The sequence below is a fragment of the Vicugna pacos genome, chromosome 6 (genome assembly GCF_048564905.1).
Source record: "Vicugna pacos chromosome 6, VicPac4, whole genome shotgun sequence".
In the NCBI taxonomy this organism is placed as follows: Eukaryota; Metazoa; Chordata; class Mammalia; order Artiodactyla; family Camelidae; genus Vicugna; species Vicugna pacos.
The window spans coordinates 27,496,975-27,518,354 of NC_132992.1; the positions used below are offsets into that span (position 1 = coordinate 27,496,975).

A 21,380-nucleotide genomic window follows, 5' to 3' on the forward strand; every position below is an offset into this window, starting at 1 on the left:
CAGTATTCACTTCGAGGTGTGAAATATTACAAATTCTACATTTTCAAATTTTCTTTTTCAGGGTAGAAAGAAACTAGGTATTAAGTTTTTAGCATAAACCAACATTACACAGTGGTAGGACTCAACAATAGAGGTAATCGAATTGCTTAAAAAATCACTGATAACTGATAACTTAGGAGGAGCTACGCGATAACAGCCTTCCGAGAAGGGGAAAGATAATAAATTACTAATCAATTTAATTAAAAATGGGCTGATTAGTAGTAATTAAGAAGAACTTTCTCTTTCAATCCATGCTGTCTTGGGAGAAATGGATGCTTTGCCATTATCTTTATAGTAACCGTCAGTTATGACATAAATTAATGCTAATGTTAAATCTTGACAACTTCTGCTTTGGAAGTTCGTACATGATAATTATAACTATAACTGAAAGAGATGTTATCAAGTTGTCTAGGACTAAATAATTCCTTCTTTTCCTGTGCAAAATACTAATTTTACTATAGGATATTCTCAGGACATAAATATTGGAAATATATTACTTTTATGGAAGGGATTGTATAACCAGGCTTTTATAGTTAAATCCATTTATGAAGCACTGGTGCAAAGATTCCAATAGCAGTCTTACATATTCTAATGAATAGTTGAGTAATTATGGGAAAAAAAAGGAATCCAGAAGAGCTATAATTCTTCAAGTTAGTCTTCACTCATTCTGAGAAAAAGATGGAACTGCATTTTTTAAAAGCCTTTGAATTTAATGAAGAATTGAAAACAGTTAGATTTATTTTTATTTTAAACATTTATTTATAACAGGTTGCAGTTTTGTGACTTTCATATGTAAGTCAGTCTTTTTTTGTTTTTGTAACTCTTTTCCCTCCCAAATACTGGAGCTAATTTTCGAGTAGGAGATAATTATTTTTGTAAAGAGTTTAGTTAAAACCAATTGCTGGAAAGAAATAGGAAAGACTTGGAAGAATTTATAGAATTAAAAATTTCCTAACTATTCTGTAGAAGTCATGAAAACTAATAGAAATAGAATAAGCCTCTATGTCTCATAGACTGGTGATTATGACAGGTAGATATATATGTGTATTTATGTATATGTATATATGTCAAGCTGTTTGTAAAATATCTGGTTTTCATATAGCTAGTCTTTTATTCTTTAGACTTTCCTTAATATTAAAATGCCACTTTGGTTCTCATCTGAATTAGTTTGGTACATAGATAACTTGTATGATTTCTTGAAAATGTAGTAATTTTTAAATACTGTGGATGTTTTCCTTTTAAGTCACATAAGCAATGTAATAGTTACTTAAGGATACATATGTACACCATATCTCTATTGAGAATGTGTATTGAGAATTAAGGATGTGTATTCTTCATTTTGAAAATGTTTTTATTCTGCCATCATATTTAATTTACACATTGGTTGAATTTAAAATTTTAGAATGAAAGTTGTTTTTCCTCAGATCATTGAAGGCATTGCTCCATTGGTCTTCGAGCATTTTGCTGATGGGAAGTTTGATGCTAATACGATTTTTGTTCCTTTTTAGCTGACTCATTTTTTTTCTCTGTTATTTTATGTAATTGTGACTTTATGTTTTATGTGCTGAAATGTCACAACAGTGCATTGAACATTGAAGGTGCTTCCCCTGTATCCCTTCTATTTAGTAGCAACACACTTCTGTCCTCTTTCCCTTAATGATGGTTGAGGGATAGCATTAATGCAGGTGAAAGCCATTCATATCATGGCTTTCTCCTGGCCATCGTGTAACCTACGTTGTACCAAATAGAATGAAGCCTAAGTTGTTGGATCATTGACAGAAGATAAGGTCTTTGTCCCAAGCAGAGGGATGTGTGGATGTGAGACCTTGAACTACTAATTTTTTTTTTTTGAGGGAGCAGAATGTGTTGTCAAATCTAACACACCAAAAATGGTAGAGACAATAGAATTGCAGCCTGAGGATGGCTCTTCAGAATCCTCTTCCGTTATTTGTTTGTTAATTTACTCCTCTTGCCTTTTAAATTCCCTTTTGCTGGTACTCTAACTGGTCAGACATTAGACCTCCTAGATTGAATTTTCATATCTCTTGTATTTTCTCACAAATTTTCCATCTCTGTATCTTTTTGTTGTACATTCTGTGAGGTTTCTTTTTTAAATGCCTTACTTTCTTGTTGAGTTTTTTTTTTAATTTTAGTAATCATATTTTCAATAGCCAGGAACTTTACTTGTTTATTGATTGTTTCTTTTTTTATAACAACCTGTTTCTCCTTCTATAGGTGTAACATCCCTACATCCCTCTTAAAATACAGATTAGAGATTTTAAGCATTGTCTTTTGTTCCCTGAAATATTAGTGTTTTCTTTGAGGTCTTTTTTTCTCATTTTTTTTTTTTTTCTCTTTCATGTTGTAGGCTTTTCTCAAATGTTCCAGTTGCTTGGTCATATCTAAGAATAAGGCAAGAGAAAAGCTGACTCTGAACACTTTTGCCTTTAGAGTTTTTCCAGCCTAACATTTTATACTTGTTATACCTGGAGTTCAGGATAATGTGGTTCGATTTGATTTCTTTCTTTGCTTTCCTCTCTTCCAACAAACAGTGGGTTACAGCTTCCTCTGTTAATTTATTAATCATTGTTCCTTCTTCATCTGATTTCTGACTCAAGAAACTAATTGAAATCCCTTTTCCATTGATGTCTTTCCCCTGTTTTCTTTGTTTTTTTTTTTGAAGTTTATAACTTTGTTCTCGTTTTAATGAAATTTCTTGATTCATAAATCTATGCTAACTTTATTCTAATGGAATTCACTTAATATTCTTTCCTAAGTTGAATATTTAGTTTCAGTCTTCCTCTTTTAATCTTTGGTACTTTTCTTTTCTCATGTTCCTTTCCTCATTAGGCATTTTATCTTTGTATTGATGATGCTAAATTACTTAGTGGACACTTGTTTGAATACAACAATACATGAATGATTATCTTTTTTCTTTTTTAAAATAGAATAGTTAACTGTTGATAGAAAGGTTTGTGAATGATTGATTTTTAAAAATTATTTTTAGGAAACATCAGGTGCTGCTTTACTCTTTGTACTGGTTAAAATTCTTTTGATTACAAGGAACAGAAAGTCATGGTCAAGCTGGTTTAAATAAAAAGGGAATTTGCTGACAATAACCTAAAGATAAGTTTGGCTTCAAGTAGATTAGATACAAGACACAAATTATGTGATCAGCGTCATTTTTTCCCTTGTTTTTATCTCTTGCCTTTACTTTCTGTTGATTCTGTTCTCAGTCTGGACCCTTGTAGTTAGAGGATGGGTCACCGTTACATTCTTCCTGGTTCATATCTAGTAGGAAAAGCTCCTATCTTAAATAGCTCAAAGGAATATTATGTTTCATTGTCACTCAGTGGCCTAACTTGTATCATCCACAAGCCAGTTGTTGTTGGGAGATGATTTCATTGGATTGGACAGGTCTAGATTGTGAGCCATTCCTGGAGTGAGAGACTGAGTCATGATTACTGGAACCACATTGTCTATGGTTCTATGGGAAGAACAGAACCCACTGGTGGAAGGCAGATCTGCAAATATAAAGCAGGCTGGTATAAGGTGATGTGTGGCAGGAGGGTAAAGAGCAACAAGTTTCCTGAAAATAAAAAGTTTCCAACTCCTTACAAACTTGAGAACCATTGTATATAAATAGGTTCCAGCTCCTTGTAAACTTGAAATTTTAAATGGTTCTTCTTTTAAATATTTTCCTCCCTGTCTCCCTCCATCCCCCACCCCCTTCTCTTCTTTCCTCCTCTCTTTCCTTCCTTCTTGGCTTCCTTCAAAAATAGTACACAATTGGTGCCACAATAGTGAGCTTATACTCTGGGACCTCTATATTCAGTTGCTCATGATTTCTCTACCTTAATATCCTACAGGCATGGTAAACTCAACAAGTTCAAAACTTACTATCTTTCTGTGCAAACTTAGTCCCTTTCTTATATTTCCCGCTTAGTTAAAAACATAGTATTTACCCCATCACCTAAGTGTAACCTATAACCTGGGGCCTCTCTATTAGGCTTCCACTTTTTTCGTTTCCTTCCTGCCCCAGCCACAACCATTAAATCTTCAAGACCTTTTGATATTACTTCTATGACTTCTGAAATTGGACCCTTTGACTTCATTTCCACCATACTGGTCTCTCATCTGTACTGTGCAAGAGTCTCCTAACTAGTCTGCTTGCCTTCAGTATTGCCTTGTGAACCATCAAGCCTTTCTACCATATTGTCATCAGCTAATCTGCGTAAATGCTTAAATACCCCACTCTTAAGATAAAGTCCAAACACATTAGCCTGGCGCAGAAGACTAAGGAGAAACCCTTGCAGTCCTACCTGTCTGATCCTGCCATTCTCACACAAACTTCTGGGTTCAAAGTATAATGAACGAATTAGATTTTTAAGAGATTTTTTTTTTTCATATCTGAGTCTTTGCTTGTGCTTTTCTGTGCTTTTCTATCTTTATTCTCATACCCTTTTATGGAATCGGCTCTAGTTTACCTTTCTATCTCTTCTTCGGCAGCTTGTCCATACCTCTGCTGTGCTTCTTAGGAATTACTAGGATTGTTTATATGGTTGTCTCTTGCTAGATTGTGGGACCCTCAAAGACAATCTTGGTGCTCTTCATTTTTATAGCTCTAGTGTGCAGCTGTATTCTTAGCATATGGAGGACTTTTAAAGGTTTGTTCAACAAATTAGTGCAAAATTTAAGAACCTATTTTTAGATAATAATTTATCTGATGTAGGGGAGTGACAACATTGTTACAAAATGCTATATAAAACCATTGGTGAATTCATTTCATTTGTTTTTTTCATTTAGAAGCATAAGTGGAATGAACCTCATAGTGTAACTTTTCAAAATAGGGTATCCTATCAGATTTGGCAGTGTCACCACTAAGTGTACCAAAAATAATCTCCAGCTGCAGAATATTTTATGAAAATGCTGAGTAGCCACTTTTCCAAGTAATTTTTGATATCTGTGTCTTAGAAAACCTGTTTATTACAGTGCAAAATTACTTTGTGGATTTCTTTTCACTTTGGATCTTAGGGGGAAAAAAACCCTACATCATTGGTCCACTTGAGGCAAATCCAAAGGGTTTGGAGTGGGAGGAACATATAATATGGCCTTAAGATTTGCAGGGAGGCCTATCGTGCTAATTAAACAGGCCCATAACCCTGTACAGATTGCTCCTGGCTCTTTAGCATTGCACAGCTTGCCTCAAGCCCTGTCCGTTCCCAAGATTTTGGACATTAAGCTTAGTCCCTTGGCACAAGAAGTGCTTTGCTAATGTTGATTCTGGACTCCAAACAGGAAGAGTTGGAATTAGCATACACCAGTGTCATTTTGACTCCCAGGTGCAGCTTTATTGAGGCTGTGCCATCTCTGGCCCTTTCAGATAATAATGTCAAGATGCATGAGAAGGCACATGATGGCTGATCTGTCTGGAAATAAAATGTTGGATCATACTTGTCAATTATTACAGTGTGTACACTTACCACAGGTCTGGAGTCTTCGTCTATAGATTTCTCCTTAAGCCTAGAAAATGTAATTCCTTCATTCTGGCAAAACTATTCTGTCTCCTCAACCTTGAACTTTCTCCACTTGGTATCACTATATTACACATATACACATATATACTCTTTATTTTTATCTTTTGCCTGATTCATTGCCTCTCTATAAATTCATCAGTTGACTTACTTTTATGTCCTTGTATTCCTTTCTTCTTTGAGCTATAGATTTCTTTCTATCTTATCATCTACTCTATATATTTTAAAGTATGTTGGTTATGTTTGACTTTTCTTTCAGATTTCTTTCCTTATGCTCTTCAGCCTCTTGGCATTTGTGTCCTATTGACTTTTTTACTTTTTTTCCTAACTATGCTACTATTTATTTCTTAAGAAATCTTTTGTCAATGTTTACTTTTGGAGTTGTGTTGTCTAAGACATTTGACGTATGTTTCTGTCCTACTCTCTTTTACTTCATTTCTAGACCTGTAATTTACCTTGTCTTTGTTATATTCTCTATTAAATGACTGAGAACACATTATGAAGATTTATAAATATGCATTACTTTATTCCTTTATTGTTGTCCTTATATTTTTTGTAGCACAGGACTTTATTGGTGGTTACACAGCAATGTGATAAATCTTGAACTGATCTTTTAATGTTGACTTTCACTTTTAAATTGCGAACATCTTAATTCAGCAAATTTGTAGTATCTAAATCATAAAGTAGCCATAAAATCAATAGGATATCAATAAGCATTTAGAGGTTTTTTTTTTCTTTCTTTCTTTCTTTCTTTTTTTTTTTTTTTTTTTTTTACTGTTAAGAAGTTATTTAATAGAGGCTTGTTCTGTGGCATGTGGGAAAAATTGAGTGAATCAAAAGGATATGTTAGTTGACCTTGACTTTTCCTGTAACTTTAACCTATACTGCTACCATTTAGAGACTTTTCTTATGTCTTTCATTTTGCAAACATTAATTGGATGCTTATAATGTACCAGTACTGTAGAGTAAAAAGATATACAAGATTTAGTCTCTGCCTTCACTGACCATGTTGAGATAAGACATGTATACAGAGAAGCTAATATAAGGTAGAGTTGCCATTAAGTCTCCATTTAAAGGGCTATGGGAATTCAGAGGAGAAAAAAGTCCTCTGTGTTGGGGGATCAGGAGAGACCTTATAGGGGAGGTTGCACTTGATATCCTTAAAGATTGTTTCAATTTTAACAGTGGCGGGCATGAAGAATGACTAGGAGTATGTTGCAAATTAAGGGCCCAGCTTAGCCAAAGTCACTGAAGCAGGAAATCATAAAATGTAGTAAAGAAGTAGCGGTTCAGTTTGGCTAGAGCTCAGAGTTTAAGGAGTAGTGGGAAATAAGTCTGGAAGGGTAGATTGGAGCCCCAAAAAAGAAAGTCTCTTAAATTTTAGACTAAGGATTGCTCAGGCAGTGAAGAGTGCCTAAGGTGGTACTTTCCAAGCTCGGCTTAGTGGGCACATTTTTTTTTCTTTAAATAAAAGAGACTAAAATAAAATAGAAAATATCAAAATGCCTCATAAATAGTAAGGTTATTATTTTGTGAAACACATATATACATACTTTATATGTATGGTAGACTATTAACATGATATTGAGATACACACACACACACACACACACACACACATATATGTATATATATACTTCCTACTGTTAAACAAATTGTTGTGGTCAAACAAATTTGAAAGCTACTACCTTGAAGGATTTTGCAAAAAGAGTGACGTAGAAATATATGGCTGAATGGAACTTTTAAGGGCATTAGGTTGCATCACTAATAATGCAAGAAATGGATTAGGGAAGTGGAATTCTGGAGATGAGTTCAGATTGAAAACTGAAATGTTATGCCTGATGAAAGGATCTGAGAATCTGAACTGGGGGAGTAGCAGTGAGAAAGTTGAAGAGGTGGGTTGATAGGCTGATGGTAATATTTAAATAAAAAGTGACAAGGAGTCTACATAAGGTATCTTGTAAATTGACAGTTCCATGATAATTTACTCAGTTTTCACTGCACAGTGTTGGTAATCAAAGTGAATTACGATAGCTATATATTAAAAATAGTGTGATCCTCAATTTTGCAGCACCCTGTCTTTGTCGTCTTTTTAATCTGGTATAAGATAGCGCAGAAGATGCTTCATATCAATCCAGGTTCATTTAATCAAGATTAATTCTTAGTAAGTGTTAGTCTTCGTGGTTCTTTTACATTTTCTTCATAGAGTTATATGTAGTACACATCAACTAAAATATTTTGTCCTTATTCCTCTAAATGAAAACACCTTGTGGGAAGACAATGTAAGATGTTAATGCTTTTAACGTAATAGTAATACATGTAGATGGGATTCAGATTATTATGGTCTTTCTCCAGTCTTTCTCACTCTATAATATATCCTGCAAATTCCTTCCAGGTTAGTCTTTCTAGAAGGTAGATTCAGTTATATTTATCTCTTCATAAAAAATCTTCATCGTTTACCATTGATCCCCTAGGTGCTCTACAATGTGACTTCATCTTATCTTTCATATTTTCCCAGTATTTCGTCACGTGGAACCTGTGTTTCACCTGCACTAGACTGTTGTCAGAACTCATTCTTCACCACTTAGTCCATATCTTTCCTGCTCAGTGCTATGATTTAGTCAAAAACATTTCCTGTCCAATTCCTTCTTTTACATGGCATCTCCTTCTTGATGTCTTCCTTGATATGCTCTCAGTGAATGTAACAACCCCCTCTCTGGAACCTTCATATAACATTGTACTTCTCTTCTAGAACTTAATCTATTTTGATATACAGAGCTACTGATTTTGTTTTATTGTGTGTTTTGTTTTTGTTGTGGGTTTTTGAATAAAGGTTATGATTACTTCAAGGGGCAAGGATTATATTTTATTCTTTTTTATTTCTTGCGGGAATCCATATAACCCTTAAACTATACAGGCATTGTGTTGAATTATTTCCCTGTGGAATTTAGTTTTTCCATCTGTAAAATTTGAGTATTTTTTCCTTTTATTTATCTATTTGAGGATAAATGAGAAAATATATGAGAGCCTCTTTAGGTTTCTGGAAGAGGCTATAAAAATTAGTTGTTTTTTTAAAGCCTGCCAGCTTCATGTCAGTCTCAGACCTACTTTCTCTTTTATGTCTTCCAAAATAATCCAGTAAAGCTAAATAGTCAAGTTTTTTTCATTGCATACACATTTCCATTAGTTTATTAATATTAAGTAGTAGCTGCAAGTTGGCATTGAGATGAGTATAATTCCTCTTGACTTTATTAGTACATTAATGCAGAGGAAAAAGAATGGTAATCGTTCAGATTGTGAAAGAGGTTTTAATGGGGCAAATTTACATTAGATATTGGATTGAATTTATTCTTCTACATTTGTTGCCAATTATTTTTGGCCCTTCTGAGTCTTTATTAAGACTCTTTCAGGAAGATAATTCAGCCTTCCAAGGATTAATGTTTTCTGTCTATTTTCCTATATGAGTAAACTGAGGCATGGGTTGTTTCAAAATAAGGTAACGAAGTGACTACAAGATGACAAAGGTTCTTATTAATAGATGCCTTTTTTCCATTGAAAATTCATTTGGTGTATTCTTTTGGGATTTAACTCTATGCTTATCTTTAAAATTGAAGCAGTATATTTTCTATTAACTCATTTGTAAAAAGCCTCAAGCAAGGACTTTTGTTGAAAGTTACATGAACTAAGTTTATGGAATTTAGACTTTTGAAATAGTATATGAAGAATTGAGAGATTTAAAAAATGGCTCTTTGAATGTCCAGAGGCAGTAAAATGGGACTATTATGTGCACTCCTGTATGTAAGAGCGGTTGCGTCTCATTGCCAGGAGAATTATACCCCCCTTATTCATAGAATCTACAGTGCTGAATGCTGTGGTCACTTTCTGTACTTACACAGAGTAGATGCTCAATGAGCAATTGTTAAATTAAACTTACTGAACAAAGTTAAGTATATTTAACCTTCACAAAATTTAGCTAATATTTATCCTTATAGATTTCTATAAAAATGGAGACAAATCAGAAGAGGCAGAAACTATCAGAGGTTTATTTCCCTTCTTTGTAGAGAATTCTTTGCTACCTACTATAAGATTGGTTCTAGGGCTAGTGAAATGGTTCATGGTCTATCTTAAGACCAGTTTCCTCATGGATTCTTTTCTAGGCAGTCATTTTGCAGGGAGGTGAGGAGAGGAGAGGAATCATCATCACTTGGTATTAACACATGGTCTTCCCTTTTGAGCCTTTCATAATTTCACTCCTTTAACAATTTTTATTGGTCTCACTGCCATTTTCCTTAACCCTCTCCAGGGTTCTGTTGATTTTGAGTGGTCATGTAACCTGGGCTTAATCATAGAAAGTTAGGAAGAATCAATCTAGTAGACTTCAGTGCAAGAAAATGTGATACTTTAAGACAGGATTCTTAAGCTAGAGGAAGGAGGTGTTTTTGAACTCTGAAATGTTGTGCAAATTTTTTGTGAATGTAAATTTTTCTGGGGAGAGGTCCAAATTTTTATTTTAACACAGCGGTCTGTTCTTTTCAAAAGTTTAAGAGCTACTGTTTTAACCATTGATTTCAGAAAGCCTTGTAGCCCAGGGGTAGTCCTGACTACTTAAGTTGGAACTCTGTTGTTCTCTGAGCCTGTAGCACATGCTGTGCTATGTGCTTGTGAGGTCACAGGGGGCTTCTGTGGCTTCCAAAGAGTGAAGAGGAGAGTAGCATGGAGGTAGCATCTGAGAGCAGATGAGGATGCCATGCATCTCTCAGGAAGGATATTAAGCTCTCCAAGATAGGAGAGTGCAAAGTGGCATCTTATAATTTCAGATAAGAAATGATGAAGACCAGAGAAGGTCCAACAGGCTTCGACCTTCTGTGTGTTCTGGCTGGTTCTTAATAGGCCTTTGGATTTTATGTTGAAGGATAAGGATACAAAAGGCAGTGTTCCTAATTTCCTAAAATGTAGCCTTTTTTTTTTTTAATTTCTGTTGTGTTTAGTTATTCTTTTGGGTTGTTATTACATTATACCTTGTTTTACATCACTATTTGCATATATATCTTCTCTTAGTTTACAACCTTTTGAAGGCATGACCCTGTGGTTTTCAACGTTGGATACTCTGCAGTGCTCATCATAGTGCTTTGTCCATAGGAGGTGCACAGAATTTTTTGTTGTGTATTTGCCCTAGGGATGCCGTTGACGATTTTCACCTTATTAGATATTCAACTTTATAACAGTCCAAGGGTGAAATTTCTTTTAGGGCTTAATCATTATTTTTTTTTTTAATTGAAGTATACAGTTTACAATGTTGTGTCACTTTCTGGTGCACAACATAATGTTTCAGTCATGCATATGCATACATATATTCGTTTTCATATTCTTTTTCATATAAGTTACTACAAGATACTGAATATAGTTCCTGTGCTATACAGAAGAAAATTGTTTATCCATTTTATGTATAGTAGTTAGTATTTGCAAATCTCAAATCTCCCAGTTTATGCCTTCGGCCCAGCAACCATAAGCTTGTTTTCCATGGCTGTCAGTCTGTTACTGTTTTGTAGTTAAGTTCATTTGTGTCTTTTTTTTTTAAGATTCCACATTTGAGTGATATCATATGGTATTTTTCTTTCTCTTTCTGGTTACGGTCTCCAGGTCCATCCATGTTGCAGCAAATGGTATTATTTCATTCTTTTTTATGGCTGAGTAGTATTCCATTGTATAAATATATGACAACTTCTTTATCTAGTCATCTGTCGATGAACATTTATGTTGTTTCCATGTCTTGGCTATTGTAAATAGTGTTGCTATGAATGTTGGGGTGCATGTATCCTTTTGAATTAAAATTCCCTCTGGATATATGCCCAGGAGTGGGATTGCTGGATCATATGGTAAGTCTACTTTTAGTTTTTTAAGGAATCTTCGTACTGTTTTCCATAATGGCTGCACTAAACTACATTCCCACCAGCAGTGTAGGAGGGTTCCCTTTTCTCCACACCCTCTCCAGAATTTATCGTTTGTTGACTTTTGAATGATGGCCATTCTGACTGGTGTGAGGTGATACCTCGTTGTAGTTTTGATTTGCATTTCTCTGATAATTAACCATGTTAAGCATTTTTTTTTTCACATGCCTATTGGCCATTTGTATGTCTTCCTTGGAGAATTGCTTGTTTAGGTCTTCTGTCCATTTTTGGATTGGGTTGCTTGTTTTTCTGTTATTAAGTTGTATGAATTGTTTACATATATTCTGGAGATTAAGCCCTCTTCAGTCTCATCTTTTGCAAATACTTTTTCCCATTCTGTAGGTTGTCTTTTTGTTTTGTTCATAGTTTCCTTTGCTGTGCAAAAGCTTATAAGTTTAATTAGGTCCCATTTATTTATTTTCATTTTTATTTCTGTTACCTTGTAGACTGCTGTAGGAGAACATTGCTAAGGTTTATGCCAGAGAATGTTTTGCCTATGTTTTCTTCCAGGGGGTTTATAGTGTTTTGTCTTTGTTTAAGTCTTTAAGCCATTTTGAGTTTATTTTTGTGTATGGTGTGAGGGAGTGTTCTAACTTCATTGATTTACGTTGACTGTCTTGGAATTTAGTCTTTATAATAGTTTGCCTTACTGTAACTATTACATAGTTTTTGTTGTGTGAATACTAAATCATGCAACTCATTTTAGTTTCCTATTTATATTGACTGTTAGAAGGCCCAGAGCCATATGATTCTGTTTCATTTAATTTTGTCTATTGTTTATGTAGCACTACTTGCCAGGCACTGTCCTAAACTCTATACATTATATTCTAATTTATCCTTATATCAACCCTGATTTATTATCCATTTTGCAGATAAGTCATTGAGATATGCAGGTTAAGTAACTTGTCCAAGGTTACATAGCTAGAAAGTAGTAGAGCTTGTACTTTTAATCACTGTGTTCTGCTGCCTCCCAGCATTACATATGTGTAATGTGTAATTAATTAATTCATGCAGATATTACTATATAACAATGCATATGTAATGCATATATAGACCAATAAGGCATGTGTGTATTGATAGTGAGACAGAGGAGCAGGCATGTGGTTTGATAAGGGGGATTATTAAGTCATGGATTAAAATGATTTATCTGTGATCTCATCTTATTTCGAAGATCTTAGAATAGTTTTAGATTATTGCTACTTAAAGTATGTCCCGAGGCTGGTGCTAGTCCATGAAGTGTTTGCTCTTAGTCCAAGGTCAGCTATTTATGAAAGTTAAAAATAAGTATTCAGAAACTTTTATAGTCATTTGAGAGTAATTTTGTATTTGTTGACTATAATAATAAAAATTTGGCCTGCATTTTTTTAATCTTAAAAAATTTTTTTTGTAATTCATTTAATTGTATTTTACAAAAGTTTCAGTTTTACAAAACTTTACAAAAGTTTAATTTGGAAATTAAAAAAAAAGTGGTCCTTAACAATTTGAGAAGGACTGTTCTAGGTAACAGTTTTTCAAGATTTTAGGGCTGTTGTTTGTCTGAAAAAGAAAATACATCATCTGTAACTTGAAATTATGTTCTAATCTAAACCTGGTGTTGAAAATAAATTTGGAATTAGTGTATTTGGCTGCTTTTTCAGTTTCTTGATTCTGTGAGAAAAGGCCCTAAATTGAATGGACTTCTTAGGGAAATGGAGCATTTTTCATTTTTGTTTTTCTACTTAGTACTTTTTCTGAAGAATGACACATCTGAATTAAGTCCTTGATCCAGGTTAGTTGCCTGAAGAACTTATCTATCATTTATAGTTACTATCTCCTTCCTTGACCTACCAAAGTAGCTAATAAGGTACTTTGAATTTTTTGTGGGTTCAAATGGTTCCCTAGAATAACAGAAAAGTAAAAAAGATGAGAACAACAATAAAACATTGCTGATGATGCCGGCTAGGTGTAATACATTTTTCTATTGGTGGAAAGCAAAGATAGCTTTACTGAAATAATATTTGTGACACCATTCAGTTTTTAATTTTTCTTTTTCTTTTTCTTTTTGGGTGGGTTGGGAAGTCTTCTATAATATAACATGTTGTAAAATAGTTTCATGCTCAGTTACCAACCCTAATAGGGTCTTTCATTGTCCATGCAGTTACCATCTCCTTTTTAAAATAATCTCTTTTTGGTGATCCCATAAAATAGTATTTGATGAGGAATCCACCACAATATTTTTGCATGTTTAAAAGCTGGCCACCAAATAGAGAAATGGGCTGAGGATATGAACAGGCATTTCACAGAGAAAGAAATTCAAAAAGCCAAGGAATTTTCAACTTCACTAACTCAAAAATGCAGTCATCACGTGGGCAAGATTAAGAAATGATACTGATTTTGGAGAAGTGAGTACTTTTATATGCTGCCAACAGCCCTATAAGTTGGTTCAGCCTTCTTGAGGGTAATTTGGCAGAACTCGTCAGATAACAACAACAAAAAATACACTGTCTCTTTATCCAGCCCCTCCACTTTGGGGGATGTATTCTAAGGAAATTAAGTTGTACTCAAAGATTTAGACATGATTGGCAAGCTAAATTATGGTGTATCCATACAATGGAATATGGTATAGCATTAAAAATGAAGTTGCAGAAAGACATCTATATGTATTACTAAGAGAAGGAAATGGATTACCAAATACTCTGTATGATAATAATTACATTTTCGTAGATGTGTTTGTGCAAATGTATGCGTAGAAAAAGATCTGAAGGCTATATTTTAAGTCTGTATATGGAACATATTAAGAGCGTTTGTATAATTTTTGCACACTTGAATTTTTGATTTTTTTCCTGTAATGAGCATGCATTGCTTTTGAAGCTTCTTTGTTGAAGATTTGGTCTCCATTTTAAAATGCATGGAATGGTTTAGGAATAAAGGAAACCTGATAATCAACAGGATGTCGCCTTTCCCCAGGTCCTTTTCTGAGGGTTCACCAGGAGCCTGTTTTTCTTTTCTTTCAGAACTGGTTCTTGAAAGCTGTGTTTGAGGTTTGTTTTTTGTTTTTTCTTTTTCCTTCTGTGACAAATGTCTATCATTTTCTAAACAAGAAAGCCAATGTCCCAGTTAGGTGTGTGAAGTTCTTTTCATTCACTTGCAGCCCTGTTGTGTTAATACTGAATAGGCAGAGACAGCCTGACTGGTGGTGAAAGATGGTAAGCCCGCCTCAGGGCTTTTTCTGGTCAGCCCTAAACCTCTGATTGCCACGTTTTCCTAATTTCCCATTTCCAGGGCATCACTAGAGTGACCTTGCTTGCTGAATATGATGCTCTGAATCTCCAAGATTTTCACATACATTTGGAAGTGGGCAGCCAGGCGATTGTTTACAGGACTCCAAATGAACTGTGCACTCACAGCAAGTTTGATAAACACACATTTCCTCCTTTTATCAGTGAGATTGCAGAATGTGAAGTATGAGTTTCCAGTTTTACTCATTCCCCTCAACCCTTTTCCTGTTTAAAAACTTAGACATACTCATTGGATGCTGATCTGTCCCTGTTATTTATTTTGCTTACTGGTAGTCGACGGTTTATTCCAATACTTACCTAAGCAAGGTTTGGCAGTCATTCAAAAATAAACTTTCCATGTATTCAACTTAAAGGAGATTCACCCCAAGGAATGTAATGTGAGCGCTAATTAACAGTAATGACTGCTAATCACTTTGCTTTTTATACTCCTTTAGGAGCACTGCTATTATCCAATGTAGTTAAGTAAAATGCTTGTATATGAATCAACAATGCTGCATCCTTTTAGCAGCTATTGCTCACAATCAAGCTTTGCATAAATTAGAATTAACCAAAATTGATTTTAATGTGCTTCATTTCTTTCTATGATAGTAAACTAAAATATATAGTTAAGTATCCTGAATAGTAAAGACATTACGTATTTTTCTTCTTTTTTTTTTGCAATCATCCTTATGGTAGATGAAAAACAATATTGCAAATAAATTTTCACAGTTTATGACATTTCTCTTAGATTTCTTTGAAATTGCATGTGACATACTCTTCATAGTCACAGTGGGCTTTGATTGTGTTGTGTGCATTTTATCAGATCAATGAAAAGCAATAGACTTGTGTTTAATTTTTCTGGTTTTGCACATTTACTTCGTGGAGGATCTTACAGTTTCTTTAAATTTTATAGCTCATTTATATAAACTTGGTTCATAGAATTGTGCATTCAATGTTCATTAAAAAGGGTTGTTTTATTATGTTTAGTGTCTTATTAGACTATTATAAAAGCTTTCTGTTTATTTACATGCACTCAACATACCTACAAACTGCCTTGCCTCAGGAGGAGACTAAGCAAAACTCATAAATTAATAATTTAAGGGAGCAATACTCAAGTAGCATTTTGGTTAAGTTAATAAGTTAAAGCCTTAGAGTCAGTGTTGGCCACTTTAACAATGCTTTACTTTTGACTTTTATTGGCTGAAAATAACTTGTTAAACTGAGGCTTTTGTAATAAAATGAAATCTACATACCATCTGAAGCCCCTTCTCCTCTTTTTGATTTATAAGTAGGTTGACATATTATTGAAGAATTTTTAACACTTTCACAGTTCTGCACTTTGATTTCAGAGAAGGTGCTAATCTCTCTGGAAGTTTGAGAGTGACAAAATGAGTTGTATACTGTTTTTCTAGGGAATTTGGGGTTCTTTATTAGAGGCCTTAGTTTTATGATGGTACCTGTATTAATGTTGATTTGTCTAATCTGTGATGTGGTGTTGTGATTTGATTTGCATTAATGGAGTATTCTCCTTTCTCATTTTACATATTACCTCTAGTTCCTGGCATGATGTTCTTATTCTTATATCTAATATTTTTGTTTCTACAGAGCGTTCAGCAATTCATGACGTTATTTTTAAATTACAAAAATAAAATAATTTAATTTCCCTTTCATTTTTATGTTATTTGTTGTGTCAGAAACTTTAATTTTTGGTGAATAAACAAGTATAAACAGATTAAGTGGCAGTGTAATAAGAAGCTTTATATTTTATATACTAGTCTTATTGTCATACATTGCAAACATATGTGTTAAAAAAGACCTTTGGCACTGTACTTAATTGAATTTAGTTTCAAAAAATTGTGACAGGAATAATGTGAAAGACCAAAAAAAATATGGAAGCTTAATTAAATGCTATCCATAGGTAATTATAAAACTTGTGAGTATTATTGTATGTAACTTACTTATTTTATATCTCAGTACTATTACACAGTAGCACAAAATTTGTATCTCTGAGGGAAAACTTGGTTTTTTTAAAAATTTTGCTCTGAGTTAGAGTTTTTATGTGTAATAAAATTTTGTTTAAACAAAGGTGAAGATTTCAGTTTTGATCCTTTTTTTTTTTTTTTTTTTGCAGTGTGTTTACTTTCATGTGAGCATGATTGATCTGTAGCTGTCATTTTTCCCAAAGAAGGGACAAATGGAATTGGCCTTTTAGACAAAAGTATGCAAACAGACTGCATTCTTTCTGTTGATAGAATTATAGAAGGATTGCATGAGGTGCCACATTCATTTTCCTATTGATTGTGAAGAGGATTCTGCAGTGGGGTGCTGTTTCTATTGGATAAGGAGGTGCTATGATTAGTTACCTTTCTCATGAAAGCACTACAAAGGGAAATGCAAAATGTGTGCAGTGCGGTGTTTTAAATTTGACAGTTGTTTTTGTTAAGTTTTTTGCCCCATTGAAGTCCAGCCTATTTTTAAAAAAAACATACATTTTGGTTTTTCCCCTTTATTAGGCTTAGTAGATTTCCTTGCATTTGACCCTTTAAAGAAATTACACATTATAGACGTTTTTCTAGGCATCTATTGTAAAGCTTCAAAGCTAATGCAACAGTGCCCTCTATGGTCTTTTAGTGAACAGTAGATAAACGTAGATAATTTGGAATATTCAGGTAAGAAGCAGGATATTTAAATTTAATTTTTGCTCAGACAAGAGACTCCTTTTTCCTAAGCAGACATTCTTGTTTTTCACTAGCGACTTTACTTTAAACAAAGGGAACAAAAGACCATTCTGAGTTTTCATTTAGAATTATTGGCTACCTCTTGTTGTTACCCAGTGGTAAATCTCAAGTTTTATCAGACATTCATCAGAGTAATTTGAGATAGAAGGAATCTTACAAGCCGAACTGTCTGTTCATGAAATATCTTTTTGAAGTTGAATTCCAATAGGAGTATTTAAAAAAATAGTTTAGTTCCTTTGTGCTCATTTCTTCTATTTAATTAGAGCCTGAGTAGGCTGCCTAGAACTTAACTTTTACTTGTTCCTGAATTGGGTAACCCAGGCTTTATACATGACATTATTTAAATTCAAACTAAGGAGTTACACAATGACTAAAGTATTTGTCATTCATTAGCATTGATTTAAATTTTAGATTTTCCTTTCTCTCTTTTCTGGTTACCTTTTTGATCATATATGTTGATAGCAAATTTTTCATTGTAAAACAACTTTATGCAAAGCTATTAGATTATAGTAAAGCAGGTATCATATTTACCTGTGAGGAGAATAGAAAAAGATTCCATGAGCTAAGTTTGTTTTGCTTCTGAAAGCTTTAATAAAAAGAGCTTGGGCCTAAATCCTATCTTCTCCCTGTATTCACTGTGAATTATTGAACACATTTCTTAAACTCTGAGCCTGCTTTTTCATCTGCCAAATGAGAGTAAACATAGCTTATCTTTTGAGGGTTTTGTGAGGGATGAGAGATAATGTCCATTAATTGGCCAAGTCATAGATGTTCAAATGGTAACTTTAGTCCAAAAATCACAGTGTGAAGGTAAATGGCATTGTTTTATATGGGGAAATTTTAATATAAAAATCTAGAACATATTTAATGCGTTATAGAGTTTTTTCCTTTTACATTCTGACCTCATAACTTCTGATGATTTGTATAAATCTGGAAGCTGGCATGGCATTCCTTGGTAACGTGAACTGACAAAGTGAAATGTGCATTAACTTTCAATTCCCTGCAGATCTCATCCCCAAACTTCTCTAATAGGCCATATTTATAAACTCTACTTTAGTAGATATTTACAGAAACCAGTATTTGGCAACATGTGAAAACTGATAATAAATAAAACTCAAAAAATGAAATCTTTTATTTTTTTTTCCCCCATCAGTGTATCTGGGAACACTTAGAATACTTTTCATTTACCTGTGTTCTTAGTGATAGTTTAGAGCCCTTATTCTGTTTTCTAGGTAAGTGGCTTTTGCTTTCGTCACCTAGCTACAAAAAGCTGTGTAAAATAGATGGAAGTAGAATTTTTCTGGTTGAAGTGAACATGGAAGACTAAAGTCCCTCCCCTTCAAAGAAACAGAGTTTAAAAAGCACTTGATACTGTACCATAAATGTGTATGTATGTGTACACATGTACATACACACACACACACACACTCATACCCTCCTTTTTTGTGCAAAGGCTTTGTTCTACTTTGGTTTGAATTCAGAGCACTTAATTCTTTACCTGGCACATAAAAGATGCTCAATTAATGTGTGCTGAATACAAAAACTTTTTAACATCACCTTTTTTATTGACATACAAGATTTGAGATGCCTTATGTATTAAAGTATACAATTTAATGTGGTGATGTAATATTACAGTAATTGTTTCTCTGTGAACCGTTTAAAAACAAGAACACCTCCAGAGTAATTCATTAGTTTATTCTTTAAAGTCAAATTGTAACTACTACTAATAATGGGAAATAAATTTTAAAAAAATCAGAGCCTGTCTTCAAAACAATTAAAAGCTCTTGTATGCCACAGTAATGGATTTAGCTAAAGATTCAGACATTTCAAATAACCTAATGATAAAAATAATCTTTCACAAAGAACTACTGAATTGAATTTTTCTCAACATTCTGTAAAGCATTGTTTTTCCTGTGAAGTTCTTATTTGTGCTTCATATTGGTTTGAGTTTAATATAATAAACTACATATTATTTTTATTATACCACTTGGCTTAAAATTGAAAACTGCAAAAGCATCTTTTTTAATCATTTAAAAGAACGAACCAATATTTTGAAAACGAACAAGCTCTTAATAAACCAAGTATAGTAGATCTTTTTATAATAATGGCCAGTTGCAGTAGGAAACATGTTTAAAATTAAATTCTGGTTTATAAGACTGACAAGATGCTGTCTACCAAAAAAAAAAAAATGAATAAGGTATTTTTTCTTTGCAGTGAAAGTACCAAATTAAGAATCCGCTTAATTAAAATAATGATAAATGTAGATTACATTACTGAAGACAGTGAAATACAGCTGCTGTGTCTAGTGAGAGCCTGCATAATTTACCCAGACTGTACAAAGAAGCAATGGAGCAGCCACTGCAGACTGTTAGAGGAAATGTCCTGTTTATTCTACATACATTTCTTTTTTTAATTAAAATGTCAATGATAATTTTATAGCAGCCATCTGAAAAAAATCCTTCTTTAAATTTCTTCAAGGTGGTAGAACGTGAGACGAGATCATTACTACTACTGAATGAAACAGATTAAACCTGAGGAAAAAAAAGCATTTTATTTTTTTTAATTAATTCTGTTTTCTTTATCATAAGTTGATATTGAAGTATGTGATAAAATATGTATTTTTTTCTTTACGTGAGCCTTGCACGAGAGAAACATGGCAAAATCTTTGAATATACATTTTATTTAAAAATCTTTTGGAGCCACAAGCAAGATTTGGGTAGAGCCATAAGTAGTATTGCTTACAAGTAAAGATATAGGTATGTATACTGTAGGATTCTCAAGGTGGGTCTATCAGGTTTAGCTGGATGGTATTTCCTTTCCAACTCCATCTCTGCATTGTGACAGAGATAATATATTGCATGTCAGTGTCTGGAGACCAAAAAGAGGTTGAGAGTCCCTATAACACTGCATATTTTTGAATTTACTGTAATAATGTGACCAATCATATCTTCATAATTACATATATTTCAGAAAACCAGGTTTGTGTGTAACAGGAAATGTTGGGGCTTTTTTGTTTGTGTTCAAGGGATACGTGGGGATTCTGGAGTCAGACTTACCTGTGTTCAAGGCTCTTCCACATGCTAGCTGTATGACCTTGTTTTAGTTAATGTCTCTACACTTTGGCTTTCACATTTCATAGTACCTGCATCACAGGATTGTCATGAGCATTTAATGGGACAGTAAAATAGATCATAGAGGAAACTTCAATAGATGTTAATAATTTTATTTTTATTATTAGTCACTAGGTATATTGTTCCTGTGTTTCTTTTGCTTTGGAGCAATAGAGCATTACTCATACTTAAGATCATTTTTATCTGATGTGGTTTGTCTGTTGATCTGGTTCTTAGAGAAGTTAATCATGCCCTTCTATGTCTTCAGGTATACTGTGGTAGAAATTTTCCTGCTCTTTATTTTGTCTTTGTCTTTCCTCTTAGTCCTTCAGGTATCTGCTGGTTTGGCATTGGTGAATATGATGTCAAAGCTTATGCCTTTCTATATGTCTGTTTTTGACTTTAGCTTGATACCACTGGGATTAATTGAACATTTTTTAGGGTTCAGTTCTTCTAAAGAGTCTTTCAGATGCCTACCTACTAAAAACTTCTTAACTGGAAAAGCTTTGCAGACAAGAGATGGACGCATCACTAGAATTTGAAGAGTTTATGTAAGAAAACATTATGAGGAGGAACTTCTTCATATGATTTTGTTCCATATGCTTTTTTTCTTTGGGCTTCAGTAAAATGATAAATGCAAGAGGTGCAAAGATGAGAAGTTGCATACTAACATACATTTACTTTTTCTCTTTTCTTTCTTCAGGCTATTTTCTTGTTGCTAGAGATGTAAGTGGCTAAGGCCCAGTGCCTGTCT

General features: G+C 33.6%; 1 protein-coding gene across 2 annotated transcripts in view; it reads left to right on the forward strand.

Annotated features, from left to right (window-relative positions):
• DPH6 (diphthamine biosynthesis 6) overlaps window positions 1-21,380 on the forward strand; it is a 149,388-nt gene that overhangs the window by 10,203 nt on the left and 117,805 nt on the right. The window contains exon 4 of one of the 2 annotated variants that reach the window (XM_006201623.3): window positions 14,783-16,464. The exons of the other annotated variant lie outside the window; for it this stretch is intronic. Coding sequence (XP_006201685.1) covers window positions 14,783-14,968 — 186 coding nt within the window. The 3' untranslated portion in view covers window positions 14,969-16,464. Of the gene's footprint in view, window positions 1-14,782; window positions 16,465-21,380 lie in introns of those variants that run through there. 2 annotated transcript variants of the gene reach the window in all.